The sequence below is a fragment of the Haemorhous mexicanus genome, chromosome 1 (genome assembly GCF_027477595.1).
Source record: "Haemorhous mexicanus isolate bHaeMex1 chromosome 1, bHaeMex1.pri, whole genome shotgun sequence".
Taxonomy (NCBI): Eukaryota; Metazoa; Chordata; class Aves; order Passeriformes; family Fringillidae; genus Haemorhous; species Haemorhous mexicanus.
The window spans coordinates 124,497,007-124,523,440 of record NC_082341.1 but is presented as its reverse complement, the minus strand read 5'-3'; the positions used below and the strand labels follow the sequence as shown (position 1 = coordinate 124,523,440).

General features: G+C 35.5%; 1 protein-coding gene across 2 annotated transcripts in view; it reads right to left on the bottom strand.

Moving 5' to 3' along the window:
• Nucleotides 1-26,434, bottom strand: part of C1H8orf34 (chromosome 1 C8orf34 homolog) — a 150,262-nt gene that overhangs the window by 38,544 nt on the left and 85,284 nt on the right. For both annotated transcript variants that reach the window (XM_059861819.1, XM_059861828.1), the window contains one exon: nucleotides 14,416-14,551. In XM_059861819.1, coding sequence (XP_059717802.1) covers nucleotides 14,416-14,551 — 136 coding nt within the window. The remainder of the gene's footprint in view (nucleotides 1-14,415; nucleotides 14,552-26,434) is intronic.

Genomic DNA, 26,434 nt, shown 5'->3' with positions numbered 1-26,434 from the left:
CAAATACTATTTCTTGCAAAAGAACTCTGGTACTTGGACTATTACAATTTTTTCTTCAAAAGTAGTATTATTCATAAGACATCTCCACAGTAAAATGAAAACACTTAAAAACTCTTATTAAGAAATAAACATTCATTAGAAAGACACATAGGTTTAGAAGAGTTACCTAAAAACTACTATCTTACTAATGCTTGATGGACTACTTCAACTTTTAATCAAAGCATTATTTCAGCTATTAATTATTTTAATGTGAGTCTAAATTCGATACCTGATAGCCAGCATTTTTCCCCATATCTGTTTCTAGTGGGATTTCTTGCTTAGAGGACATTGTTTCAGTTATATTAACCAGCTGCATGTTGGAGCTTCAAGAGCTACAAAAGCAAACAGCCTAAAGGTAAATATTTCAATTTTCTTTGACCCCAAAATGCATTCCATGAAAACTGTTAATGACTTCAGGACGAAAGATATTCTGAATAATTCTAGATTTAGTGCAGAAGCATTATGTAGGGTCTATCACTACAAAGAAGCTTGTGGATGTGTGAATCACAGTCCTCCTGCTGGTATGATCTTAAAAATACAATTCACAGAATGGGTCAGATTGAAAGACTACAGTGGGCCATCTGGTCCAACTTCCCTGCTTGACCAGGGTCATCCTAGAGCACATGGTTCAGCATTGTGTACAGATGGTTCTTGAGTATTTCCAATGAGGGAGACTCCACAACCTCTCTGGGTAACCTGTTCCAGGTGCACAGTCATCTGCACAGGAAAGAAGTTCTTCCTTGTGTCCAGGTGGAACTTCCTGTGCATCAGTTTTTGCATATTGCCCCTTCCTCTATTTCTTGGCATCACCAAGAAGAGCCCGGATCCAGCCTCTTGAAGCCCTCCCTTCAGACACTTGTAAACATTGATAAGGCCCCCTCTCAGTCATCTCATGGCTGAACAGGCCCAGCTCCCTCAGCCATTCCTCGCAGGAGAGATGTTCCAGTCCCTGCATCACCTTTGTAGCCCTTCACTGGACCTGCTCCATGAGCTCCATGTCTCTCTTGTCCTGAGAGGGCCAGAACTGGACACAGCACTCCAGATGTGGTTTCACCAGGGCTGAGTAGGGTTAGAATCACCTCCCTCCCTGGCAATGCTCTTCCTAATGCACCCTCAGGACACCATTGGCCTTCTTGGCCACAAGAACACACTGCTGGCTCATGGACAGATGTTGTCCTCCAGGACCCCCAGGTCCTTCTCTGCAGAGCTGCTTTCCAGCAGGTTAGCCCCCAGCCTGTGCTGGTGCAGAGGATTATTTTTCCCCAGGTGCAGCACCCTGAATTTGCCTTTGTTGAATTTCAGATGGCTCTTCTCTACCCAACTTTCCAACCTGTCAAGGCTGGATGCAGGACAAATTCTTACCTGGGAACTCCTCCAGTGCACTAAATGTAGACATACACGATGATTCTCCTCTATGTCAACCCTGCTGTTCTATGACATTCTCAAAATAAGTAGTTAGAGCAACTAAAGTAAATTTAATGTTATAGCAGAATACTAGAATTAAAAAATACCAACATAGTTCACATAATACTTCTTAGGACTGCATGGGATTAATAAAAATAATTACAAACATAGGTACTTTCTATCATCAGGGCCTAAGGAGAAGACATAAATTATTCTGAAAATGGAGCAATGGAAATGCTTTGGATATCTCATAGTGAGATATATGCCCTCTAGTATTTGTTCTTTGCATAGACGACTGATTCAAAGTATGTGTATTAATAATTGTCTTGTGCTAGTTTATAACAGAGGTTGTACTGCAGGAAATTTTGGTACCAAATAAAATTTAGAGGGTGATAGTCACTTACAGACAGAAATTTAGATTATATTTAGGTTAATGCTGTTTTCACCTATTCTTCCAGAAATATGTAACTTAAATAACCAAAATCCCATTCTATTCCTTCCTAAAATGAACCAGCAGAAGAGTTATCATTTTTAGACAAAATCTCCTTTAATCCCAAATAAACAACTACAGGCAAGAGTTATATAATTACTGTGCATGTGGCTGGCCTTCAAATTCTGGTACACAGCAAAGGACTTATTTTTATTTTTAAACATAGCAAACTAGAGCTGGATAACTGTGCTCAAATTCTGATGTTCCCTACAGGTAAACAACAGAAACTGAAACTCTACTTGAGAAGAAATCCCGAAAACCTGCTATTTCAAGAAACTACAAATGCTTCTGCTGAATTTTTAGCAGTGAAGAAAAATTCCTTCAGGGTTCCAGGACAGTAAAGGGCACTCTCCAAGGAGGAGGGGAAAAATTGCATGTCTAAGCAATGCAGCTCCAGCTGTTCTCTCTGCTTTGCCCTGTGTCAGCTAAATTTTGTTGAATCTGAATAAACACTGTAAAAAATTTTGGTTTCTGTGAAACGTTATTCCTGAAAACACACATTTAATTGGAAAATTCCTGATCTCCATTGCTAAAGACTCAGTCACCTTTTTTTACCTGAATACAAGGAGAAGTAGTGCAAAGTTTGGTAAAGAATCCTTAAATCATTCAGCAAAAAGAGCAGTAAAGTTGTTTCCATGATCAGCCAAAACAGGTGCATAGTTCTAAGGACACAACAACAAAGTTCTCTGAAAAATAGAGGTAGTGTCATGTTTGAATCAGAATCTTAATTAAGGAGATTTTGACTTGTTGAATCACTTATTTTCCTTAAATTATTTCAAAGTAGGTTACCCATTCTCTTGAAAAAATCCTACTAAATACATCCATGATTTAGTTTCTTTATGAAGTAGTTATAATTTTGGATCAAAAATTCTAATATACATTTTATAAGATTAATGAATATCATGAACTTATTAACAAAAGAAACTTAATATACATATAACATGATGATGTTCCTTTGTCAGCCAAAGAGAATTTTAATCAGAGATGAGAAGAAGGATAAATTTGACTTATTAGACTTCCTTTTTTTTTTCCTCCAAATCACCTGCTTCCTTTCTGTAATTTAAAACTTCACATCTACATCTAATCTCTGATAGCACTGTAATACTGAGTTATAACTTTCCTAGGACAAATCCATAACTCCAGGGAAGTTATAGCAACAGAGATCAGACAACAAAAGCTCTGAAAGGCCCCACATGCTTTTAGGTTACATTGAATTTTTTCTTGCACCTTTCCCTAGCAACCTCGACACAAGTAAGGGTATTTCAAGCTTCATAATCATCTGTCCTGACTTGCCTATAATAATGAGTTTACTTCATTCTTTGTTCCCAAACATACTGATCCAAATTCTGACCTCATGTACCTTGACTTACTGACTCCACAAGTTCTGCACTCCCTTATACTGCTGTAAAATCCAAAGCTGTTTCAGCACCTAAATGTAAAGCCAGGAATTTCTGACTTAGTCCATTTGTTTTACTAATGTCTTTTACAAATATAAAAATATTAAAACTGTGCCATAATAAATTCCTATTGTATTCACAAGTACAGAGACACGAAGATGTCAGTTTTCCAGTACAGACTGTACCAGTTAATATAATGGAAAAATTATATTAAAAATATTATTAAAAATATAAAGGCAAAAGTACTCTTTATTTGGTAAAATTCCTCATCAGCTTTAGCTACACACACTACCTTCCTAATGAAGATTAGATTTTAAAGAAGTTTATATGATTTTTAGATCACTGAACTGTAGAAGAAAAATGCCTTAAGAGCTATGGGAGGAGGATCCTCTAACACAGGATTGTGAATCTGGTGAGTAATGAAAAGTGGCTGCCACCTCTGAAGCAACAATAGAAAAGCTCCACAGCATGTCACCTTGTTATATTAAGAAATCAGTGCCATAGTTTCTGTTTTCACTCTAAAATACAGGAAGCATCTGCATTGAAGAGAAACTAAGCATGAGGACTATTGGATTATCCTGGAGAACATTACCTAGGAAGGCAGACATTTCCAATATCAAACATTAAGACAACACAAATAAATACAAATATTTAGTACCATTTCTAAATAAAATGGAGGAATATATGCTTAATGATACAATCAGCATGCTTTCCAATAGACATTTATAATTCCTTTAAATCCACTTTAAAGAAGCAATGCAAGGCCATCAGGCCTTGTTGTTTCTACCAGCAATTCTATTCATGTGAGACATACAGAATTTACATTAGTTGAGTTTCATCCTGATCTAAGATACAATTAATCTAAACTAACTTCATTTTCACCACTACCATTCAAACCACAGTCTGTTTCTTGCTTTTGCACTCACTTTCTTAAGGACACCATTTCTCAGTGCTTAAACATCAGAACACAGAAAATTATTTGAAAATTCATAAAACCAGTAGTTAAAAATGGATTTTGGTTGACATTCAATCTCCTTTTGCAAACCAAACACACTATTTTCCTGTCACTCTTGGAGATTTCTGTGGAAAGTTTCCACATCACCAATAGTTAATGCACAGCATAATGCTTTCAGCTGGTAATACAAGAATATGCACTTGCTGAGCAAAACCTACACATTGACACAGCCTCCAAATTAATCTTTTTTGTATGCTGTTTGCCTCTCCAAAATGTCTGAATGCAGGTCTTTGTGCCTTTAAATAAGTACACTCTGCAGTTATTTCTGAGGAGAACCAAAAGTGGAAATATATTTCCCAGAGTAAGGAATCCATAAAGAGACTGAATTATCTAATCCTTTTTACAAGATGGGGAATTAGGCCATTCTTACGGCAATCTTTTATCTGCTTCTGGCTTCAAACCATTATCTCACAGGAGAAAAATTACAGTCTTTGTCAGTGTTTTCAGACTTAACACTCTTTCTTCCCCTGTGAACCATTTTTCTAGGACTTGTGAAAGAGTTTTGTGTGTGAGTGTGCATTTGTGTCTTTAAGAGCTATATTAAACTGCTATCCAGAGCCTCAAAATATGACCCACAAGCTTCCTCAAGCTCATGATCTCCTGGCTTCCTCCCTGTATCTTTTTCATCCAGAAGAAACTTCTGTGGCTAATATACATCACATTGTTGTACAAAAACCCAGAAAGAATCTCGAAACATTGCCAAAGAGAATTAGCTTGCAAAGCACACATCAATGAGAGCAAAGGAAAGGAAGGCAGAAAAGCTTGATAAAGCACTTGTCTTTTTAAATTATTGAGGAGGTTAAATGGGTTTTGTAGGGGAAAAGAGAAAGACATGTCTTGACAAGATCTGCAAATGAAGGACAGAATGAAGCGGATGTTGCCCTCCATTAAATTCAGAGAGAGCAGAATAATTTTCAGGACCAGCAAAATGGTATTAATTTAATATTCAAATATGCTCTTACTTCCTTCACTTTTACAAATCAAGACTAGGACATTAAAAAGGCCTAAAAAAATCCTTTACATCTACTGTTTTTAGAATTTCTCCACAGCAGTTTTAAACGTTTCCAAGTGCACCAACCTGCTCAAACCAATTCTCTCTTTAACAACCAGCCTGAAATGAAAAAAAAAAAAAAAAAAAGGTACTGTTGAACAATAGTTCTTACAAAAGACAGTCTAGTGACATGCCACTAATTCACAGCATCTTATGCTGCACTCTGCCTTCATAACCAAATCCACATATTAATACCCTGTCAGTTAGGTCACAGTAGGGTTATCTCCAGATAAACTTGGTGCACTGCCACGTTATCCAAACCAGATTTATCATGATAAGGTGCATGTGTAATATGTAACTCACATGCAAATGTACCTAGTGCTCATGTCTCAAGTCTAAGTCTATTTTCACTAACATGTAAACACTTAACTTTCTTCAAACAAATGGAAATCTTCCATTACTTTTATGCTGACTGACAGCTTTTTAAGTCAAAAAAAACAAGTCTACCTCACATGTGCATACTCTAAGGAAATAAAATAGCTCTTAAATCTAACACAGAGAGAAATACATCATCTGAAAACACTGGTCTCTTCATAGCTTATTATAATTTTTGATAACAGATAATATTTTTATTATCACAGTATTTTGTGGAACTTCTAATAGGACTGAAATTATTGCTTGGTGAATTTCCCAAGCGGGAAAAACATGTAAAAAAAGAGGGAGGAAAGTAGTCTGATCTTTTTGGGATTTCTGTCTAAGCACTTCATGTAAATCTCCTGTCTTATATTGCTGCCTTCCCAAGACACTGTTAAGATTTTAAAAATAGAGAGACTTTTGCCATTCTTCCAAAACACAATTCACTGGGAGTTTTCCATGAAACTAACTGAGGTTTAGGATTAAAAATTATACTATCTTGTGCATTTCAGAGGTCAAACGTAGATCCATGAACTCAAAAAATAATTTGAAATCACACAGATATTTTCTATTTTGCATACAGTAAGATGTTCTAAAGAAATATAAGACAATGAAAGAAAAGGCAAGCCAGTGTGTTACTCTTAAAATGTAGCAAGTCAGCCTACCAAATCTTAAAAAAATTATTTATGGTCTTTGTCTCTGATAACCATGAGCACCAGTAAAAACATTTACTGAATTATTTTCTTCTTCAGTGTTTTTCTTTTGTTTTGAAAGCACAAGATACCAAAGTGATACACTGCTCCAGGGAAGGAAAGATAGAATGATTTATTTTTGCTGTACTTAGCACTTATAAAATCAAAAGACAATGAATATACTATTTTGGGTATTTATGCATCAAAACTGGGCAAATTAACCACTGCCCAAATGCAACTCATTGAAAAAGCAAAGTGAATATTTATTTTTTGAATCTTTTTTTTTTGCCACAGCTTTTTCTTTTCCCATAATTATTTTCATTTTTCTACTTTATAAGAAGTTTTAACTAGCCAAAGGAAAAATATGGGGTTTGTTTTCAATTTTCCAAAGTGAAAGGAGAATTTTAAAAGTTATAAAGCAGTACCATATGGAGTTTAATTTACTTGTTTGCCACTATTAAAAGGGAAAATATGCAAATAAAACATTTTGTTTAGGACAAAGTCTGTGAAGCTGGCACAAACAAACATGAGGAAAATTCAGCTCTTTTAAAACAAGAGGTCCAATAAAACTAAGGTTTCAAAAAAATAGATAAAGGAAAAAAGAATGTAAAATAGTGACATGAGTCATCTGGAATGTTTAGTACTTTCTGCCCTATAATAAGAGCTACTTAGAAATAGTACACAGTCAAAAAGATAATATGAAATGCATGACAGAAAATAAAAAAATACATGTATGTAATCAAAAATTTTGATTTAGATTTGAAGACATAAACTTCCTCAAAGTCTGTACATGAACCCTAATCACAGAATTTTCCCTCCAACATTCATTCTGTACCAACCGCCTCAGTTTGGAAACGTTTTTCCCCCTTGGGACTTTGAAGTAATTTGTTCCCAGGTTTCAGGAAAATTAACAAAGCTGAAATTTCTGCCAGAAACTGAGTCACTAAGCTGGCCTTACCACTACTGGGCAGACATACAAAGACTATTCTTTATGCAAATACATGCACCAAACCACACATATACCTGTGCCCATTCCCCAGTATTGCATCACAGTTTACAGACTCAAATAAGGGATTACATGGAGAACTTGAGAGGTTATTCTTTCTGACACATCTGTGTATTAATGATTAATAATATTAGAGTCTATAAAGAAAAATGGGAGTTATTTTACATCCATTTTGATCAAATTTTGTTCCAATTCTGTCACCTCTTAACACTGCAGTTAAAGGGATGATTATAGCTCATGTAAAAATACCAGAAACACCTTTAAGTTAGCATCTGCAGATTTCCTTCACAGAGCAATTTTGACAATTCACGTAGCAGCTAAGGAGTATTTGCACATACAGAACTTTTTCTGCTAGAATTCAATGCAGATAAAGCTGTTTATTACGTCACCCAGGCAGCACACAGTTATTTATGGTCAGGATAAGGGGAAAACAGTCCATGGAGTTTCAATGTTATTGAGTCCTGCATGCATTTTCATGGTATTACTCCCTCTGAGGTGACTGATGCCAGAATGCTCAGTTTGGGAAAGAAATCTTACTGACTTGAACAGCAGCTGTCTGCTGAAAACAGAGCAGAAGCATCTACTGTGAAAGCTTAGTCTAATTTGGCAGAACATAAACCTAGACCAAGTGCAAAAAAAATGAACCAGTAGCAAAAATCACATCCTTTCTTGTGCCAGGACCTATGGCATCTATAGAGGATGCTGGATGCTGACCCTTTTTCACCCTACCCGATTAGCCTCTACCCCAGTCTTCCATATTGCAGTATCCATTCCCTGACACCTTCCCATCCTCAGTTCTAGAGTTATTTTGGGATTACATGCCTGGGCAAGGTAGGAGAACCCATCTCATTTCAAAACACAAGTCAGCCCTACCAATGGTTTCTGTTCAGGGAACACAATGACAATGAGAGCATACTTGTCATAAACAATAAGAAAGGGAACTTGTGCCAAGTGGAAGTTGAGGAACCTTAGTAGGCTTCCTTTCTTTTCTTGAGGAAATCTTCCAGGAGCCTATTACCATTGTCTGTTTTTTAAACGTAGTCTTTAATCAGCGTTTATTATCTTCCTCATAAATGTAATTAATTTCATTAATTTTTCTCTTTAGTGTCTGAAGTTTCAGGAGTGTTTTCTGGGGACAGTGCATACAGTAAAATAGCTTTTTAACAGCAATTTTTTCCCTCTTTACAGTCATCAGCTTTTCTGCTTTTGATAGTTAAACTAGATTCACTTGTCAATCTTCGGACTATTTTCTTCACAGCTCATTATCAAATTTTTCACAAAATGCTTCTTTATGACCTCAAGTCTCACTAGTGTTGTCAGAGCTTTGTGGTACTGAGATAAAGCATTTCCATGCAAATGCTAAGATTATAAAACAGCTGAAGGTAGATTGATACCATAGAATTCCTCAGCCAACCAAATAATTCCTGTTCTTTTCTAGAGATATATGATGGCCAATTAAAACAACAGTTCCATAGTTTCCACCATTAATCTGAAATTATGTCAAATTATAGCTGGCTCCTTCATTTCTTTTGTCTCCTCCTCTGTAGGTTCCTGGTTGTCACGGCTCTGTGTCATGAAGATCTGCTCAAATTCCATTGATGTATTGCAGAGAACCAATATGTGATTCTAAATTTCACTTAGCACCACATAAGTTTATATGATTATATCCCAGGCATGGATGTAGTGAAGACTATAGTGTAGAAAACCAAACTTTAAAAAATCCAAATTGTTAAAGAAAAGGTTACTGGTAAATAAACAAGCTAACTTGAAGACTTAAAGGTATAAAAGGTATAAAAGTCTTAAAGGTATAAAAGTCACAGATGATGAGCAGGGTAAAGTTTCACAGGCAAGGCAAACTGGCATGAGAATCCTTGAGTACTTTCTTCAAACCAAACTTTCCAAAAATATCTATATTGGCAGCATTCACAGAGTATCTAATTTATTCTACATTAACAGCTCAAGGGTACAAGTTACTACACTTAAACTGTACTCCATATCCCAAGGATGAGAGTAAGAAAAGCTCCATTTTATTTTTTTAATGTATAGACGTACTTTATTTGTTTATATCTATATTTTTGATTCCTCTAATATGTTAAAAGGCCTCAGTACTGTCCTTTTGCTTTAGCTAATCTTAAAATATTAACTAAAACATTGCATCTCAACCCTACATTTGTATGCGACTAGTGCTCCTTCCCAACATTCTTGTTCAGAAGCCTTCAAGCTTGTGGCACAGTATGTTTTCTATAATCCCATTTCTTTTTTAATCACATGCAACCCCTTTTTTGTATTCTATTGATGTTAAAAAGAATGAATGCAGCCCTTGCGCTATTAAAAACAAAAAGCTTCTTACTTTCAGGAATGTATTGGCAAGACTCCACAAGAACAAGACTTAACTTTTGAGCATGGCAGTGGGCATACAAGGCTAATGGGTGGTCCTTAAAAAAAAAAGAAAAAAGCAAAAAAGAAATCCCCCTGTAATTCATTCAATAGTACATTAATATTATCTTTTACTTTATGGTTGATTAAATTCTTGCAAAACACTCAATGTGCAAGTCATAATACATATCAGAATTATGGAAGTGGTGTTTGGCTTTCACAAATTGTCATTTAAATATCTATTTAACCCCTAAAAGTTTGTTAATGTGTGAGGATGTCTTATAATTCATTGGCCAAACCTGAAATGCATTCGTTTTTCCTGTATGTGAGAAAGGATTCACAAAAACATGTTACAGAATGAGTCAGTCTATTTTATAAACCACTCAGACCAACTGCACCCTTGAACAAAGAAAGAATTATTACAACCATTTTACTCAAATAATCAAAATCCAGATCCATTTTAGTAGAAGTGTCCTTCCCAATTTTTCAGGCTAAATAGAAAAAAGCAAACCTTCCAAATACAGGGTGGGGGTTTTTTGTAGCCTTTTTTCTGTATCTGTAAACCTTGTTTTGTTCTACCTTGTGAATGATGTCACCCCTTTATTTAAATGACTTAATATGCTACTTAACTTGCCCTGTAGTCCAAGAGCAGCTATGGGAATAACATTGTTCTGGTAGCTACTTCCCCATTTGAAAAACCTCTTAAAGCTGTTATCCATCTGCATTTCGCTCATCGTGTGTGAAACATCTATACAGAAAACAGTAAGCTCTCTGTTTCTTACAGTTATATGCCAGACTACAAACCAATTTATACTCCAGTAGAATTAACCCTTCCTTTCATTTCTCATCGCCCTCTGGGGACTTTTTCACAAATGTTTTTTGGGACCTTGGTTATTGTGGGGGGAATTTTTTTAGTTTTTTAAATCACAAGCCATAAAAAACAATTTGGTATGAAATCTTGAAAGAATTCTCCATTTTTATTGCCTGGATGTCTGAGTGGAGAACTTTACCTTTTTTAAAAATTACAGACCCAGTCTGTGATAACTATCTACCTGTTTATTATTTGAAGATGATTGGTGAAATTATTATGATTAACGGTTAAATATCAGTTTCTAAAAAAAGTTACAAGTTTGGGAGTTTTATTCTAGTTCAAATAATGTCAATTCTGAGTCTCATTTCTTATGATTCACAAACAAGTTTGTACTTTTGTCTAAGAGACTTAGGGCAAGTGAGAATATTTTCCTAAATGCAGTGACTCAACATCATTGCAGGTTTCCTCCACAATATAAACTGGATGTAGTTTGTCTTGTAACAAAATTGGTTTTTATCTCTAACTATAGTTACTTCTTTTTGGCATTCCTTTTTTGTGGTACAAAGGGAAGGAGCTATACTGGCACTAAATGAAGTCTGATCACAAGTATCTCAGCATGGAGGAAAACCATTGGTTTAGTCCACTCTTCTCACAAGTCATTGCTCTCATTGTAGGAAGCTCGAGAAGCCACAGAAATATAAGATCTATAACTGCACCCTACTGCAGGTGGTTTTATGGGCCATACAAAATGAAACCAGCACTATTCTCAGGCTAAGGTAACCTACACATAGCCATAGAACTGTTCACTCTAATTCTCAAATAATGAGGGAGTGCTAATGATCTATGGCAAGAAAATGTAATCCTAGAAGCAAGAGCATCCAAAACTAACACACTCTTTTAATGAATAAATAGGGCGGAACTTCAATAAGAATATTCATCCTTTCCAGATAAGACACAAAATATTAACCCAAATTACTTAAAGCTAGTACTGAAAAACTCCTTCAATTTTTCAAATAAACATCTCTCAGAAAAGCTCCAAGATACCCAAGAAAGTGGGAAAACTTCTGAAGGAGGTGTCATAGAAGGTAAATTGAGTGATGAGTAATGAGAGCAAAGCATTAAAAAAAAAAAATACATCAAGTTTGAAAGAAATCAATTATGCAAATGCATGAGTAAAATTCAACTTTTTGTATGAGCCAAGACACACATTTCCTAATATTTGGAACTTTGCCAATTAAATTTCAAGTAAAAAGTCGCATTTCTCCTAACGACAGCCAAAATACCTTCAGCAAACCTAATCCGGTAATCTGACTTGACAAGGCCTATTATCTATACAACACCACTGCCATTAATAGCTCAAATCTTTTCAAATCACCTTGTACATCTGAAAAATGAGTAACATTAAGAGGAAATATACCTGTTTAATTGTAACCAAAAGCATGCATAACAGCTTTTACCGACTTCTTTTTAAATTGTATTCAAACATGTCTACAATCAAATCACGCAGTATTTATATAGACACTGTACAGCACACAAGACTAGTTAGAAAATGGAATATGAAAACATAAAAATATAATTTCTAAAACAAATTAATACTCTAATAGGTTCTGTATTATGACCTTACATTAAATATTAGCCTTTGTCATAACAACGGAAACAAAAGCCAACACTGAGAATCTGATTCAGTGAGATGATCCAAATACTCAGACTCCAATTTTATAGCACAGTATTTTCAATGGTTATATAATTGACTAACACAATCTAATTGCTCTTGAAATCAAACAGGAAAAAAACTTTCATGTCTTTGAAGCCACTTGTTTCATGCAACTGTCTGTACCCCCTACTTCATCTGCTGCAAGAAGGTGCCAGACTAAACCCCTGTGAAGGCACTGAAGAGAGAGCTAACTGCACTAATAACTGTCTTAAGAGAGGAAAGGTGTCCTCAGTAAGAAGGAAGGAATGCTCTAAAAGAATGGATAGACTCTATCACCTTGAAGAAAAAAATGCTAGTTACCTCACTACTGAACACAACAGAAATACCAGTTTGTCTCTTTTGACTTCCCTTGCTCCTAAAGAGATGGTGAATTTTTTTTTAATTCCTGCAAAGTTTAAAGAAACAGCTAAACTGCAACAAGAGCAAAAAGAACCACAGTCATGAAGGTATCACCCAGTTCCTCACCGATTTCCATAAACATGGTAGGGAAATCATTGAAGGTGCACAGGCAAAATAAAGCATTGTTTTGCACTCTCTGATAAGTGAAGTGACAAAAGGGATTTTGTGAGATCTTTCTCTCCCAGCTCATTTCATTTTAAAGGGCAGAATCGTTTATTACATGCAGTTAAAGAACAATACCAATAGCCAAGGTTGCTAGGTTTGGCTCAAGATCTGAGCCCTTTGTTCCCTGGTGTGCAGGATTGAGAGAATATATAGTATGTTGGCACCTGCTGTTAGCAGTTACTTAAGGGAATTCAAAATTTAATTAACCTTCATAGCAATTCATAAAAGATGTTATGTAAGTCCAGACCTTCAGAATTTAGAGAACTTAAGGTTTCTATATTCCTTACCTCTCTACTTCTTAATCCATCGACTATGGATGCCAGGTGAAAAAATGTGCCACACTTTCATGTAGGTAGTTGTTTGGAAACATTTTACAACACAAGCAATTTGTTTATATAAATTGGGAAGAATTCCATGACTTGAATGTTTGCTCTTTTCTTAAAGCATAAGACCACACTGCTGACAAGCAAAACTCTAGAATTACAAAGCCATCCAGTCACTGCTGCTCTGACAGTACTGTGAGGTGAAGTTTACCGAGGCTCCACAACCCTGCTAGAGATGCATCAGAAAATGTCTTGAAGCATGTCTTGTATGTCTATATAAGAGCTTTGGAAAAGTAGTAATTTATGAGCAAAAAGTAGAAAAAAGTAGGGTGGCATATGGCCAAACTTTTGACTTAATTTCACCACAGGTTGCTTTTTATTTACAAGCGGCTAATCCGCTCTCAAACTACACAATAGAGCAGCCACTGGCAAAGGCAGGCAGATAAAATTGGCATGCCTCTATATTGTTCTTGCTAATCTGAACCATTAACAGAAGGGTGAGAAGGCTAGTTTTGTCATTTAAACAGGCTTAAATCCTTTCTCCAAATGGGCTTTTGTCTACATAGAAGAATTCATCCAGGAAATTTAAGGGGTTTCTGTAAGTGTTGCATTCTCGAGTTGACTAAGCTACAGGAATACTAACCTGTTTATTTGGTCTTCATACTGTAAATGCAAAAATTATTGCCAGCTGTCAAAACCAAAAGGAGCTCAATCTGACTAAATTATTTTTCAGAGGTGAAACAGGATGAGATTATAAAGTGCTAAGAAGCACCTATTTGAAATCCTGAAGTGCACCTGTGCAACTAAATCTCCATTTATACAGGTGCTTTTCAAACTGGATTTGAACCTTTAAATTCCCTGATTCATCCCCTGAAAAACCACAGAAGCTCAAATAACTAATGAAAGTCAGAGACGGAAGGGCTCAAAATAGTTTCAAGCTGTGAAGCAAGGCCTAGGACTAACGATGTTCTTTGATTCACTGTCGATGCGACACATCAAGCATAAACATAAGTTGCACAATTCAAATGCCAGAGGTCATAGGGTAGCCAGTAGCTAAGTAATTAATTTTTTTTTAGCACAGGAGAGGTCATCACCAGGTCCATAAGCACAAAACACAGCCAAATACCTGGAGGAAAAAAATGTATTGGTTAGCATGATCTAGTTTTGTTTCAATTTTACCTGGCACATCTTGCACAGATATTCAATGTGACCTTTGCTTGAGGCTCAGCCGTATGAGCACTTCGAGTCTGATTGAATTTGCTCCCAGAAGACACCACACTTGTTACTCCTTCCATTCTGAGATCATCAAGATCCTCTGCAACAAGACAGAACAATGGGATGAACACATGATTAAATTTTGCAGCAATAAAGAAGCCTTACCTGTAGAATCACTAAGAAAAGGAACTGCTCAAAAATCGGGAAGAAAACAGTTACTTGCATACTAATAGGAAAAGACATTTGAGAGCATTTTTATTTTTTATATATTATCACCATCTTATAAGGGGTTCCTTAAAAAATATTCTGTATCATTTCCACATCAAAGCATGCTGCATATTTTAAAAATCCTTATTTATCTGGTTCATTTTTTAAAAACTTGTCATCAAGAGATGCTGTCCAATAGCTCTATATGACACTGGACATATTGAAGACAAAAATAAAAATTTTAATGTATGGTCTTCCTCTGTGGTTTTTTTACCATCTATTCACTTAGCAGTGTAAAAATATTGCTAAAGTGTTCTGCTAAACTCACAAAATATGAAATGGACATATATATCACATTGAAAGGGACCGTAACGTGCCTACTTAAATCTACCATATTCCTGTAATATGGGCAACTCACAATAAAAACTGAATTTTAAATGACTGTAAAATCATTCACATTTTGAAGGGAGACAGAAGAGGGTCTCAGAGAATTTTTTTCCCAAGATGACATTGGAATAGTGCAGCTCAGCTGGACTGAAAATGAATTCTCTTGGTTTACAGTCAGGTCACTCTTTCGAGATTAATCTCTATAATTTTGCTAACACAAAACACAAAATATTTTTTGCTAACACAAGTTCTCTATGCCTCATGTATCTATAAGGTCAATTTTCAGTTGTTTTTAACTTGATTAGACTCTAGCTGAAATGTAAACAAACAAAGCACTGGCTAGCTTCCATTAAATGACCATATACTGACCATGTAACCATTCCATGTACTGACTGATGCATGTGGTACACAGCATGTCACCCTGTGATTAAAATGTCTTTCAGAAATTCTATACACATGTATTTACATTTACAAAAGAAACCTAATGTTAAAGGATCTGAATGAAGCAGGAAGTACAAAAAGATTTTTAATCCCAGTATGAGATGGAGATAATTCACAGAGAACGTTAAAATCAGAGGAGTCTAATTAATTGAATTAATTCGAATGACACACAGTGGACAACCAAGCTGCTTTTCATACACAAATAAATGAGATACAACCCCCCAAATCTCTACCCAAAAAACTTCTGGTTGTCCTCTACAGTTCATAGACCCTACTCTTATGTAAGCACAGTGCTTTAAACTCAGGGCAATGTGGTCAGATTGTCGGGATTATGTCCTGTTAACAACACTCTTTTGGGGAGACATGGATTTTAATAAGCAGCAGTCAATAACAGCTAGGCTAAACTCACATGAAAAATTTGTGACCAAAGTTCTTGAACTACATTTTCTTCTCTGTAATGTTTTATTTTACTGCTTAAGAAAACTTTCCTCCCCACCACCACCCCCCCAGCCAATTTGTTGCCTTGATATAAATTGACAAGTGTAGTGAAGTTTCTGGCATCATTTTACACCATTTCAACACCTTTTCCTTTAAATTTCATATATGGTTAATACACAAACTAATTCAAAGGACCTGGAAGGTTATATGATAGAAAGCTATGAAATTAACCACCTATGAGTCATTTCAGAAAAGATATTACATATTTGGAACACATTATGTATTAAAATACATACAGTTTAATTGTGCTTTAAAGAGGTGTGAAAAGTTCCATACTTTTTAACAGATGTAAAACACTGGATGAATTACAGCTTAAAAGAAATTGAAGTATATGCCTCAGGTTTTTCTCCCAGTAAGCAGATGTGATTTCTTTAAATAAGGTTTTCAACTGTTCTTTGCTTGATTAACTTTTGATTCTCTGCTGCCAAGTGTTTCAACAAAGCAATGATATAGGTTGCCCTCCATGATACCTTCTATATTTGAATTTTGATATCAAACCCATGCCTTTTTTGTCATTTTTAGTCAACTAGCAGCCTTTTTCTCTCAAATGAAAATTAAGTGAAACTTTGTGCAAGAAATGTGGATTCAAGAGCAATAGACAAGTAGGCAGAATAGTATGCAGTATTGATTTATTGTCAGATGCTGTGAGAGTAACAACAGTAATGTGCATACAAAATGAAGATTAAAAATACCAAAAACCTACATCATTTCCAACTGTTATTTTTCTCAAGGAATTTTGGTTGATCAAATTCAACACTGGATAGAATTTGTCCATGGCAAACTATAAAAAGCTGTTAATAATACAAGTAAATAGGGAAGTGTAACTCCATCTACCAAATCCAAATAATAACTGCAGCATTTGATTTAATTTCATTACTGCACCTCTGCATCGGCATGGAATGATCTCAGTTTCTTCTGGATACTTCAGATTTACAGTACAGATACTGAACATTTTTTTACTAAAGCAATTGAGCTTTGAGAAGATCCCTGTTTTGTAATACCCATAACTTTGGATGGGAATTTTTGAGATGGTAAGCAAGTTTATATGCCACCTTCCAGATAACCCCATCCATTATTGAAGGCTTTTAATTAAAAAAAAACACAAAAAACCCCAATAAAACAACAAAACCTAGCAGCAGTAAAACAATGAATCATAGAGAAATTTTAGTGCTAAACTCTGAGTGTACGTGTGCATATTGTTCAATAATTCACGTGTGCTTTGCAGCAAAAATATTTGATCACAAATAAGAAAGTTATTAAAATAAATACAGTCAGTGAATGTATTAGTGTTTTTTAAGAGTTAAAAAATGAGCTCCAAAGGTTCAGATGCTTCTACTGGAAAGAACCAGTCTTAACAAAATAGGATTTCATTAGAGAGTCAATACAGTTACAGGGTCTGGACACTGAATCTTTTCTCTTTCTTTGTATTCTTGGCTAGACCAACTAGTGATGACACAGCTGAGTGGGTCTGTGATTTTATTGAGCAGCAATGAGGTAATTCACAGAGAAAAGAGAGAAACAAAAGCCAAGCTGGTGACTGCTTCTGTCATGAAAGACAAGAATATGGTGAAACTTCTCAAATCCTAAGAAAACTATTATCTATCTTTGTATAGTGATAAGCTGAAGGTTCACATAAATGAAACAATCTCATTTATGCTAATAAAAGTTTGCTATTTTAATGTATGATTGTTCACTGTATTTCTCTGATTTAATGTTCACTGTCTGCTATTCTCTAGAAAGGGCATGTGAAGACCCAGCCTCAGTCCTACAGCAATTTCCATTAAATATGTTCCGTGTGTTAAAAAAAATACACGTGAACCAAGCAAAAGGAACCTTTCATTTTCCTCAAATCAGCAATTTACCAAAAGGAATTCACACAGCTGCAATCTTTATGCTTTGCCATAACAGTACACAAAAATACTTGGAAGTGAGATAAAGATCACAAGTGTAATATTGCATAGCAGAGAACCAGATGTTTTCTAGATTGATAATAATGCTGTGCTAAGCTTAATTTGTTGTGATTTTTTTTTTTAGAAAACTTTCACCAAAAAGGGGAGGAGAAAAAAGTTACCTACTTCAGCTAAACAAGAATACAGCCCAATAACAAGGTCATGTTGTTAAACAGGCCATTGTTCACAATTATTTACTTTCTTTTTTGGAAGGAAGGGATGGGGAGAGGGAAGGGGGCACTCACTAGTGCCAAGTATTCCAGAAACTGTGCAAGATTGCCTACTGTCATGGGATGACAGATTGAGGAATCATCTCACAAACACAAGACCTGCACACCATTCACTTTAAGGACAGAGCTCTTAGGCAATACTCCTATAAAATACAGTGAAAGCTTAGTTGCACAGAAGGCTCACGTAATCAGATATCTTGTATTGTTTTCTATGATCCAGTCACTCTTGTCTCCTTGCTCCATTATAAAACATGTAGTAATTTCCCAGGAGTACTTCAACAAGTATAAGGTTCAAAGCTGGAAAAAGTCTATGGCAGCTCAGTTTGTCTGTTCAGTCTAATACTAAGAAAAGCACTAAATGTTTTCATGTGAAAATAAAAATTCAGATAATGAATTCTGATTTATATTCTTGCATGACACCAGGCAATCCTGACACATCAGTAAAATAATCTCATTTGCTGAAGCAATGAATTCTTCAGGGTAGTGTTCTTACATTGTGGTAGACATTGATGTGTTCCTTGTTATATAGCATTGAGTTGTCAAGGCATTGCTGGCTGAAGCACAGACTCTTAGTATGCTCTACTAATCTCATTTGAAAACAAACAAAGGACCCCCCAACCAACCAAAAAAAAAAAAAAAAGCCAAAAATAGAACAACAAACCAAAAAAAGAAGCAACCCAAAAAATTCAAATCAACGAAATCCTACTGCTGATAGAAGTTCTGCTGGTGGAATCTAAGCAGCTTTAGATGTCAAATTTTTATGTGTCATAATATGTTAACCAGTCCTCTTTGTTTTACATAAATTATCTTGTCAGATATCAAGAGATTCCAACAAAAGACCACATTAATTCCTAACACAATATTGGGGCAAGCACGAAGTAGGCTTCCAGACAAGTAAGAATAATGAACTCAGAATATCTGATGCTCCACTCCTGAAAAAGGTATTTTAAATATTTGCTTCAACAGATGCAAAACTGGAGTTATCTTCTGCAGTACACTAACTGCAGGACATCTTATTTTATTTTTTCAATGTCATGGAGCAGACAATGCTATTAGTCTTGTACATATGTTCTAAGATGTTTTTCCATAAACATCTTCAAATACCAGAATTTCACCTAGTTCAGATTCATGCCATAGCCTTTTGATACAAATATCAATAAATAAATATTGATATCGATTTAAATATCAATAAATACATCAACAGACTTTCACTCCTTAGGTGTAGCTAAGATTTTTGAACACAATTTTCCAAAGACATCTTACTTAAGAAGCATCTGAAGTTGACAATAAATTCCCTAAGCGTTTGTGCTTTCACTGATGGATGCACAGAAAGCCAATTGAAACATGATGCTGCTGAGTCCTTGGGTTTGCACATCTACATCTACCTGTATCAGCTGTCAGAGCCAATCTAGCAGAATCTCACTCCATAGTCTAAATACCACAAAGCCAGCAATTACGTAGGGAAAGCAGCATTGTTCCAGCAACGGAAATATGCAATGAATCATTGATTTCAGTTTTCACTTTTAATCAGCAAGAGTGAAAGGAATCTTTCTTCAGTATCTCTCTCTTCTTATCTTCCCCCGACTGGGATTGGAATTAACATAGGAGGTAGCCTTTTCTGATGAAGATGTTCTAGTTTCATTAAACACTTCAGTGTCTTAGAAAACTATATGAAGGACTGGCGCACAGGGCTCCTGCTTATTCTCCCATTTTCCACAAGGTGTGACAGTTACTTTTGACTGAAAACAAGTAACTTGCAGGCAAGACTGATGGAACACTGACCTAGGAGACGAGCGCATCTCTACAGGCAGTGCAGGGGCTTCAGAGCACATTATGGTCCTATTTTATTTACATGAGAAACTCTATAATCACAGTTGGAAAGATTGGCATTGTGCTCTCTTATCATTCCCCTACTGGTAATCCAAGAATCTTATATCACCAAATAACCAGTGCTCTCCCACCAGTTCAGCAACAATAACTGACTAAATAACTATTGTTGCTCCTTACCAGTAGGGATTTCAAACTCATTGGTCTAAGCTATCAACTAGGAAGTTTCTTTCAGTGCTAATGAACTATTTTTAAAACTTTGTTTTCACATTAATGGGAATCTAGTGTTGTTTGGAGCATTTTAATTACTTCTACATTACCAATAAAATAAAATTTAGAATATTTCACTTGCTACATCACATTCTACAATGCATTACTGCAATTGCAAAAACTGTACACCAGTGCATGCACTGCAATAATGCAAACTCTCAAAAAGGTCATGAGATAACACACAAAACCACCTGAAATTCCGGACTTCAGAAGGCATTTAAAGGAATGTCTTTTAATGCTTTCCCTTAGTAAATTTTTCTTTTTTCTTTTTTTCACCTTTAACTTTTAAATAAAGCAACTTTTAAAATTAAAAGCAAATTTTGATCAATATTTCTAATGAGTTCCAATTCTGATGTCACTCATTCCTGCAACCACAAGAGTTGTGTGCAATTTGGGCCACAGTTCAACTCTGCATTCTTAAAAAAAACACCAAAAAAAGCTTTTTCATAATAATAGGAAAAGCCATGTTTAAGTCCCTAAGTTTTTCTTCAATCATAACAAAAATATCAAAGCATTAGAAAATAATGTATATTTAAAAGGTTTCAGTTTGTGGTTTTTTATTTTTAACAAAGGGGAGACAGCTGTAATATTTTGAAGTGCATTTGGTTAATGTACTACAGATGTGACTTACAATATATATCTGTAATACTGAATTTCACTTTACATTATTGCTTACCTTTTTATTCATTGTCTATTTTGAATTAAGCTGATAATTTGCATGCAGTTTGTATGTTTTACAAAAATGAGCTGAGTAATTCATTAGTTCAGTATTCCTCACAAAACATAGAGCCACTACAGTGCATTTTCAGCCAATCAGACAAAATATTATCCTGTTTAGCATTTTGTGAATCAATTTTTACACTGAGCGCCACATTCATATCTCTTTGCAGCCACATAAGTTACTCTACCAGTCCCTTGGCTGGATTAATCTTAGCTAGGTTGTTAAGAGGCCAGTGGAAATTCATACACCTTTTATTAAAATGAAAGTTGAGGCAAAGCATGAAAATTACAAATAATCTTATGCCAAACATTTCCAGTAACACTGAACCTTCCAATAGGTTGTTTTTTTTTTTTTTAAACTATCTGTCCAAAGATTTTTGGAGTGCCAGTATGTATACTCTCTTTCATAAACCTACATACATCAAGAATTCCTACAGTGCAAATATCTCTATTTCCCCAACTTCTTTTTTAGAAATTAAAATTATTTAAGTAAAAGTAAAACATTTTATTTCTCCAGAGAATTTTCTTAATGAAAGAGTACCACAATAAGCAAGAAGCAAGATGCTTATACCACTTAAATTTTCTACTGATTAACTAGCACATCTCCCATTTTAGAAAAAGTGCCTTTCAGTCACGCACTATTGCACATATTATGCTAGAAAAGTTCCAGTTAATTTAGGGACTAATATATGAGTGATCTCAGACTGGACAGTTTGGGCAGGCAGGGAAAAAGCAATGAAATCTCTAAACTCTCTGTGTGCACAGGTACATTTAGCAACAGATATTTCCTACGCTGTATGTGAAAGTTCCTAGTGAGCTCTAGGTTCATTAAAGTCCTGACTGAGACAGTAACCACGTAAGTAATTCTATGATAATCACCAAAGCTCTTAGCTAAAAAAACTATAAGAAACATAATGTGGATCTTTTCTATTGCTCTTCAACTTCTGCCCAGCTGCAAAGGGAAAACTGCCCTCCTTGTTCCTTCTGCTACCTGTGAATCCAGGATGAGAATGAGTGGCATCCAACGATCAAGGCTCTACCATTTCTTCCAGCCCCATCCCTCTATCAGCTTGCATCAACTCTGCTTGGTCCTGAGACAAGACCATCTGGTTTGTATCACTATCCTTATTTTGGCCAGACGCTGGGACATCTGGAAGACTGCACTGTCTACACTCTGAAAAGCAGACACTGAGCTGGATACCATCAGCGTACCAACGGCATCACAGCTGACAGAACATGCTCTTCCTCACTCACTGATTAAATTCATAACAACTGACATCTTTCCAAAGAGGGTAGAAAAACACCTTATAATTTTATCTCCCCAGTTAGGTCAAGCATATAAACTAGCAGGTATGTCAAAAACATTCCACACATCCAATAGATTAATCATTTAATAAGGTTGCAAATATACCATACAGTTTTACAATATTTTTTTCTTTCTTTAATAAAGAGACGTAAATGCCTTTTAAATGAAGTTTAGGTTACTGAAAAACACGTGCAGTTGGAGATGTATAGGTGCTGTTTATTCTGTTACATTGCTTTGTATAACCTATGAGTTCATTGTCTTATGTTTCCTTATGCTTTTGGTTTGGAAAGGAGAAAATTAGGTTTTTGTTTTGCTGCAATGCTTGTGCAAGCATTCTGCAATGCAAGACAGAGACCTGGCTGAAATGGAAAATGGCCTAGTGGAACATATAGTACATTTGGTTTCTACCCTTTCATTGAATATTGCAGGACAAGATTATTGCCTAAAAATAAATCAGGCATTACAGCATGTTAGGTCATGCAGTGTTAGTTCAGGCCTAGTATCTTTAACATCATAGAGATACATTTGCTTTTACTCAACACTACTTTATCTTCTGGATATGAACCACATATTTCTCCAGAATATCTCATTTCAGAAGATTAAAACCATTTTGAAAATCAGTCAGAAAATTTTATCTTACAATTCTGCTTCTCAAGACACACTAGCACTAATCATAATTCCGTTGAACTCAAGGGGAATTTTCCATGACTCCACAGACTGAAAACTTATCTTAAGTATTTCAAGTTTCTCCCTTTTGGGTTTTAGCTCCTTAAAATGAGAGCTGTGAAACTCAGGTAGATCTTGAGATATCTTTAACTTTGGAGTCCCCAGCAGTGGAACAGAATGTGAACCACATCCCCTGGCAGTCACTGTATGCCCTTGCCCTTTTCCTGTGGAGGATAAAAACTGCAGGCTAACCACTCTATCCACACTCTCACTGACTAAGAGGGAGTTAGAAACTCTAGACTGGCAGATATCAAATGTTCCTCTAAGAGCTGTGAAAAAAGGGTGAAGGACACGTAAAACATTAGGAAGCACAATCATCATATGCTGGATGGAGGCAGCAGAAATGAGTACATTGTATCACAGCAGATAAATTACTAATTTATTGTATTTCCTTCTCTGTACTAATTTCCTAGACTGCAGGCAGTTTGACTGTTAGAAAACCTAAAAATAAAGACAAAGTCACAGTACAAACCACATCAACAGGAAGAACAGAGAAACGAAGAAAAAACCCCAACAGCAGGAAAGACCCTTGCCAAAAGGAAACAGGCAGCACTGCACCAAAAAGAAAGTTAGGTCAACACAAGAAGGCCAAGTAATTCATGGTTTTCAATCTTCAGGCACACTAGCAAACCTCACTAGCCTTGAAATACTGTTAGCTCAAATAGTGGATGAATGAGGTCCAAGGTGCTAACCTGCAGCAACTATGGATGCAGTTCTATACTCCAATGGCTTGTTTCCAGTGGTGAAGTCCCATTTATTCCTGTGTTCTTATCCCTTTCTACCATTCCCAGTGATATCAGTGCTTGATTTTTACCTGACTCTGGTCAGCATATGAACAGTACTATATTTAAGGTGGACTCTGCTGCATGTGTGTTGGTAGAGTTGCAGAGCTGCCTTGGCACATTGAGGGTTCAAGCATAAAGATCCATCTAAAGGAAACAACAGGAGCCTACAACTCTGCCTGAAGGAACACAGGAGGAAGTAAGATCACCTTCTCCAAAAAAAATGAGCTTTCATATTCAGTTAGGCTCAGCCTTTCTCCCAGAGCCATAAGCCTAAGGGGTAAAAGCATCTGGTATTTAACTAACACTAACAAGTCAGAATATGAGTATGTTTATCAAAGCATCAGTAATAAAAGAAAACAAGATATCATTTTTACATTAACAGAATGATACCTCATCTACGACTCACCACTGCTGCTTTAACAACCTTAAAATTTAGAGCAATTTTGCTTCTTGCTTCTCTCAAGACACAGAAGTTTTTTAAAACTGAGATTCTATGAGAATATTCATATATTCAGAAACACATTCCTAATATATTACCAACATATGATTCTTAAAATTATGTGTTACCACATTAAAGATACAATTTTCCAATTTTTTTAAAAAACTATTACACATGGCAAGTAATCATTGCCTTTTATTTTTTTCTTATTTAACTGAGCAATGCGAAGCTGATAAAATCTATTATTGATTGAACTTGGAAATAAGCTTGAACATGAGAAGCAGACTAAAATCAGGCTTGTTATCAACACAGTGGCTTACCTTCTTATCACTTTTTCCTCATCTGTTTTAAAATTCCTGAAATATGGTAATGTGCATAAATTAAATTATATCTGATATTATGATACTGGTTTTCAAATGAATGCAGGCCTAATGGACAAGTCTTGATATTTTGAAAATTAAGATACATTAGAAAGGTGATCTATAGGCTCAAAAAAATTTTCAAAACTTAGTAATTTATCAATTTCCATATTACAGATACAAATATTATGCTGAAACTAGTGTACACATACATTTGATCCTTCATAAAATTGTCATATCAAGTCCAAATTCAACATCCATTAAGTTTCTCAAAACACAAGAGGCAGTTTGCAACATCTGACAGTGAGTACTTCAGCATATCCACAGAAACAATTTCCTCAGCTCCCAAATGACCTTTCCAATTATCTAGGTACAATCAAAGCTCCTTCTCAGATGAGCACTTCAAAACAGTCTGGTTAAGAAGTTCAAGAAGCTCAGAAGGCTGACACAACTTCCCAACACTCCAGTGAAAGTTCCCCATATGATTAATGTTCTATTTCTTATGAAGCATTTCTCTATGTGACGACTCAATATGATGTGAATTCTTGCCAGACTGTTCCTCACTTACAAACTATAAATTATGGCTAATATAAAGTAATCAAATCCATATAATCCAAGCAAATTCTAAACTGGCTATCAGAAAGACAATTCCCAAGTCATAGGTGGTATAACCATAATATTTATAGAATTTGAAGTTTTAACTGAGTATTTTAGGTTCCTTAAGCAAATATATTATTGAAGCCATTTCAGCAATGTTTTTGAACACATCAACAGAAAATTAATAGTCAAAGACAAAAAAATAACTATGGCTTTGTGAAAACTTAACAATATTTTGCCCTGGTAACCAGACATATATTTAGAACAAATTTCACCCAAAAAAGTATTGTTTTTATCAAATCATTATGTGAATATTCATAAAAACCCCCCAATGATAAATTCAGCCAAATTATTTGTGACTGACATAAACCAGTTGCTACCCATTTCCTGAAAAACATCAGGAAAACAAGTTCCTCTCAGAAATATTCAAAAGATTTTTCTATCCCTCTGAGGACATCCACGTAAGCACGACAACCATTTCATAAAATCCCCCACATGGACACATTTCCTCATACAGCCAAATGGAGAAACAGGTCTGGAAACTATTGTTAGACACCTTGACAAGTCTACTCTACCCTCAACCTTACTTAGAGTACTCTGCAGTTAGGTGATTGTGATTGAATAATTAAATCTGTGACGTTCTGAGGAATTGTCCCTCCACAGACATTAACTCACATTTACTTTTAGTCTTTTATACTCTAAGAAACGGACTGAGAGTCTGAAACAGTAATTAAATTATACATAAAGTTCCGTTGTATACATAAAAATGACAAAGATTCACTCAGCTTCTGAATATCCTAAATAAAAATAGAGTAATCCGTATGTCAAGAAAAAGCATTTTCCTGTGATGTACCAAAATAATCTTTTACAGAGGGGGCAGGTGAGCAAGAGGAAACAATTCCATTAAGGTGAGCATTAATTAGGAGTGACTGTATTCTCTGCATGTCGGAGAGAAATGAGGACTTTGGTTCACAGTTCAATGTTTGAAGGAAATAAATGTTTAGTCACTTCTTTGTACTATAACAGGGAACTATCACAGTGAATGGCAAGATCTCTGTAAGGTATGTGCAGGACACACACCCAGTTCTCTTGTGTCCATGGAATTAGCTGATTTGCCTTCAGGTGCTCTGAAATCTACATGCAACAGGAGGAATATTTCTATAGGAAAAAACTGTAAAACATGCACATGGCTTATCTTCTGAATCTCAAAGATTCATATTTTCAGTTTAGTCAGGCAAAAGA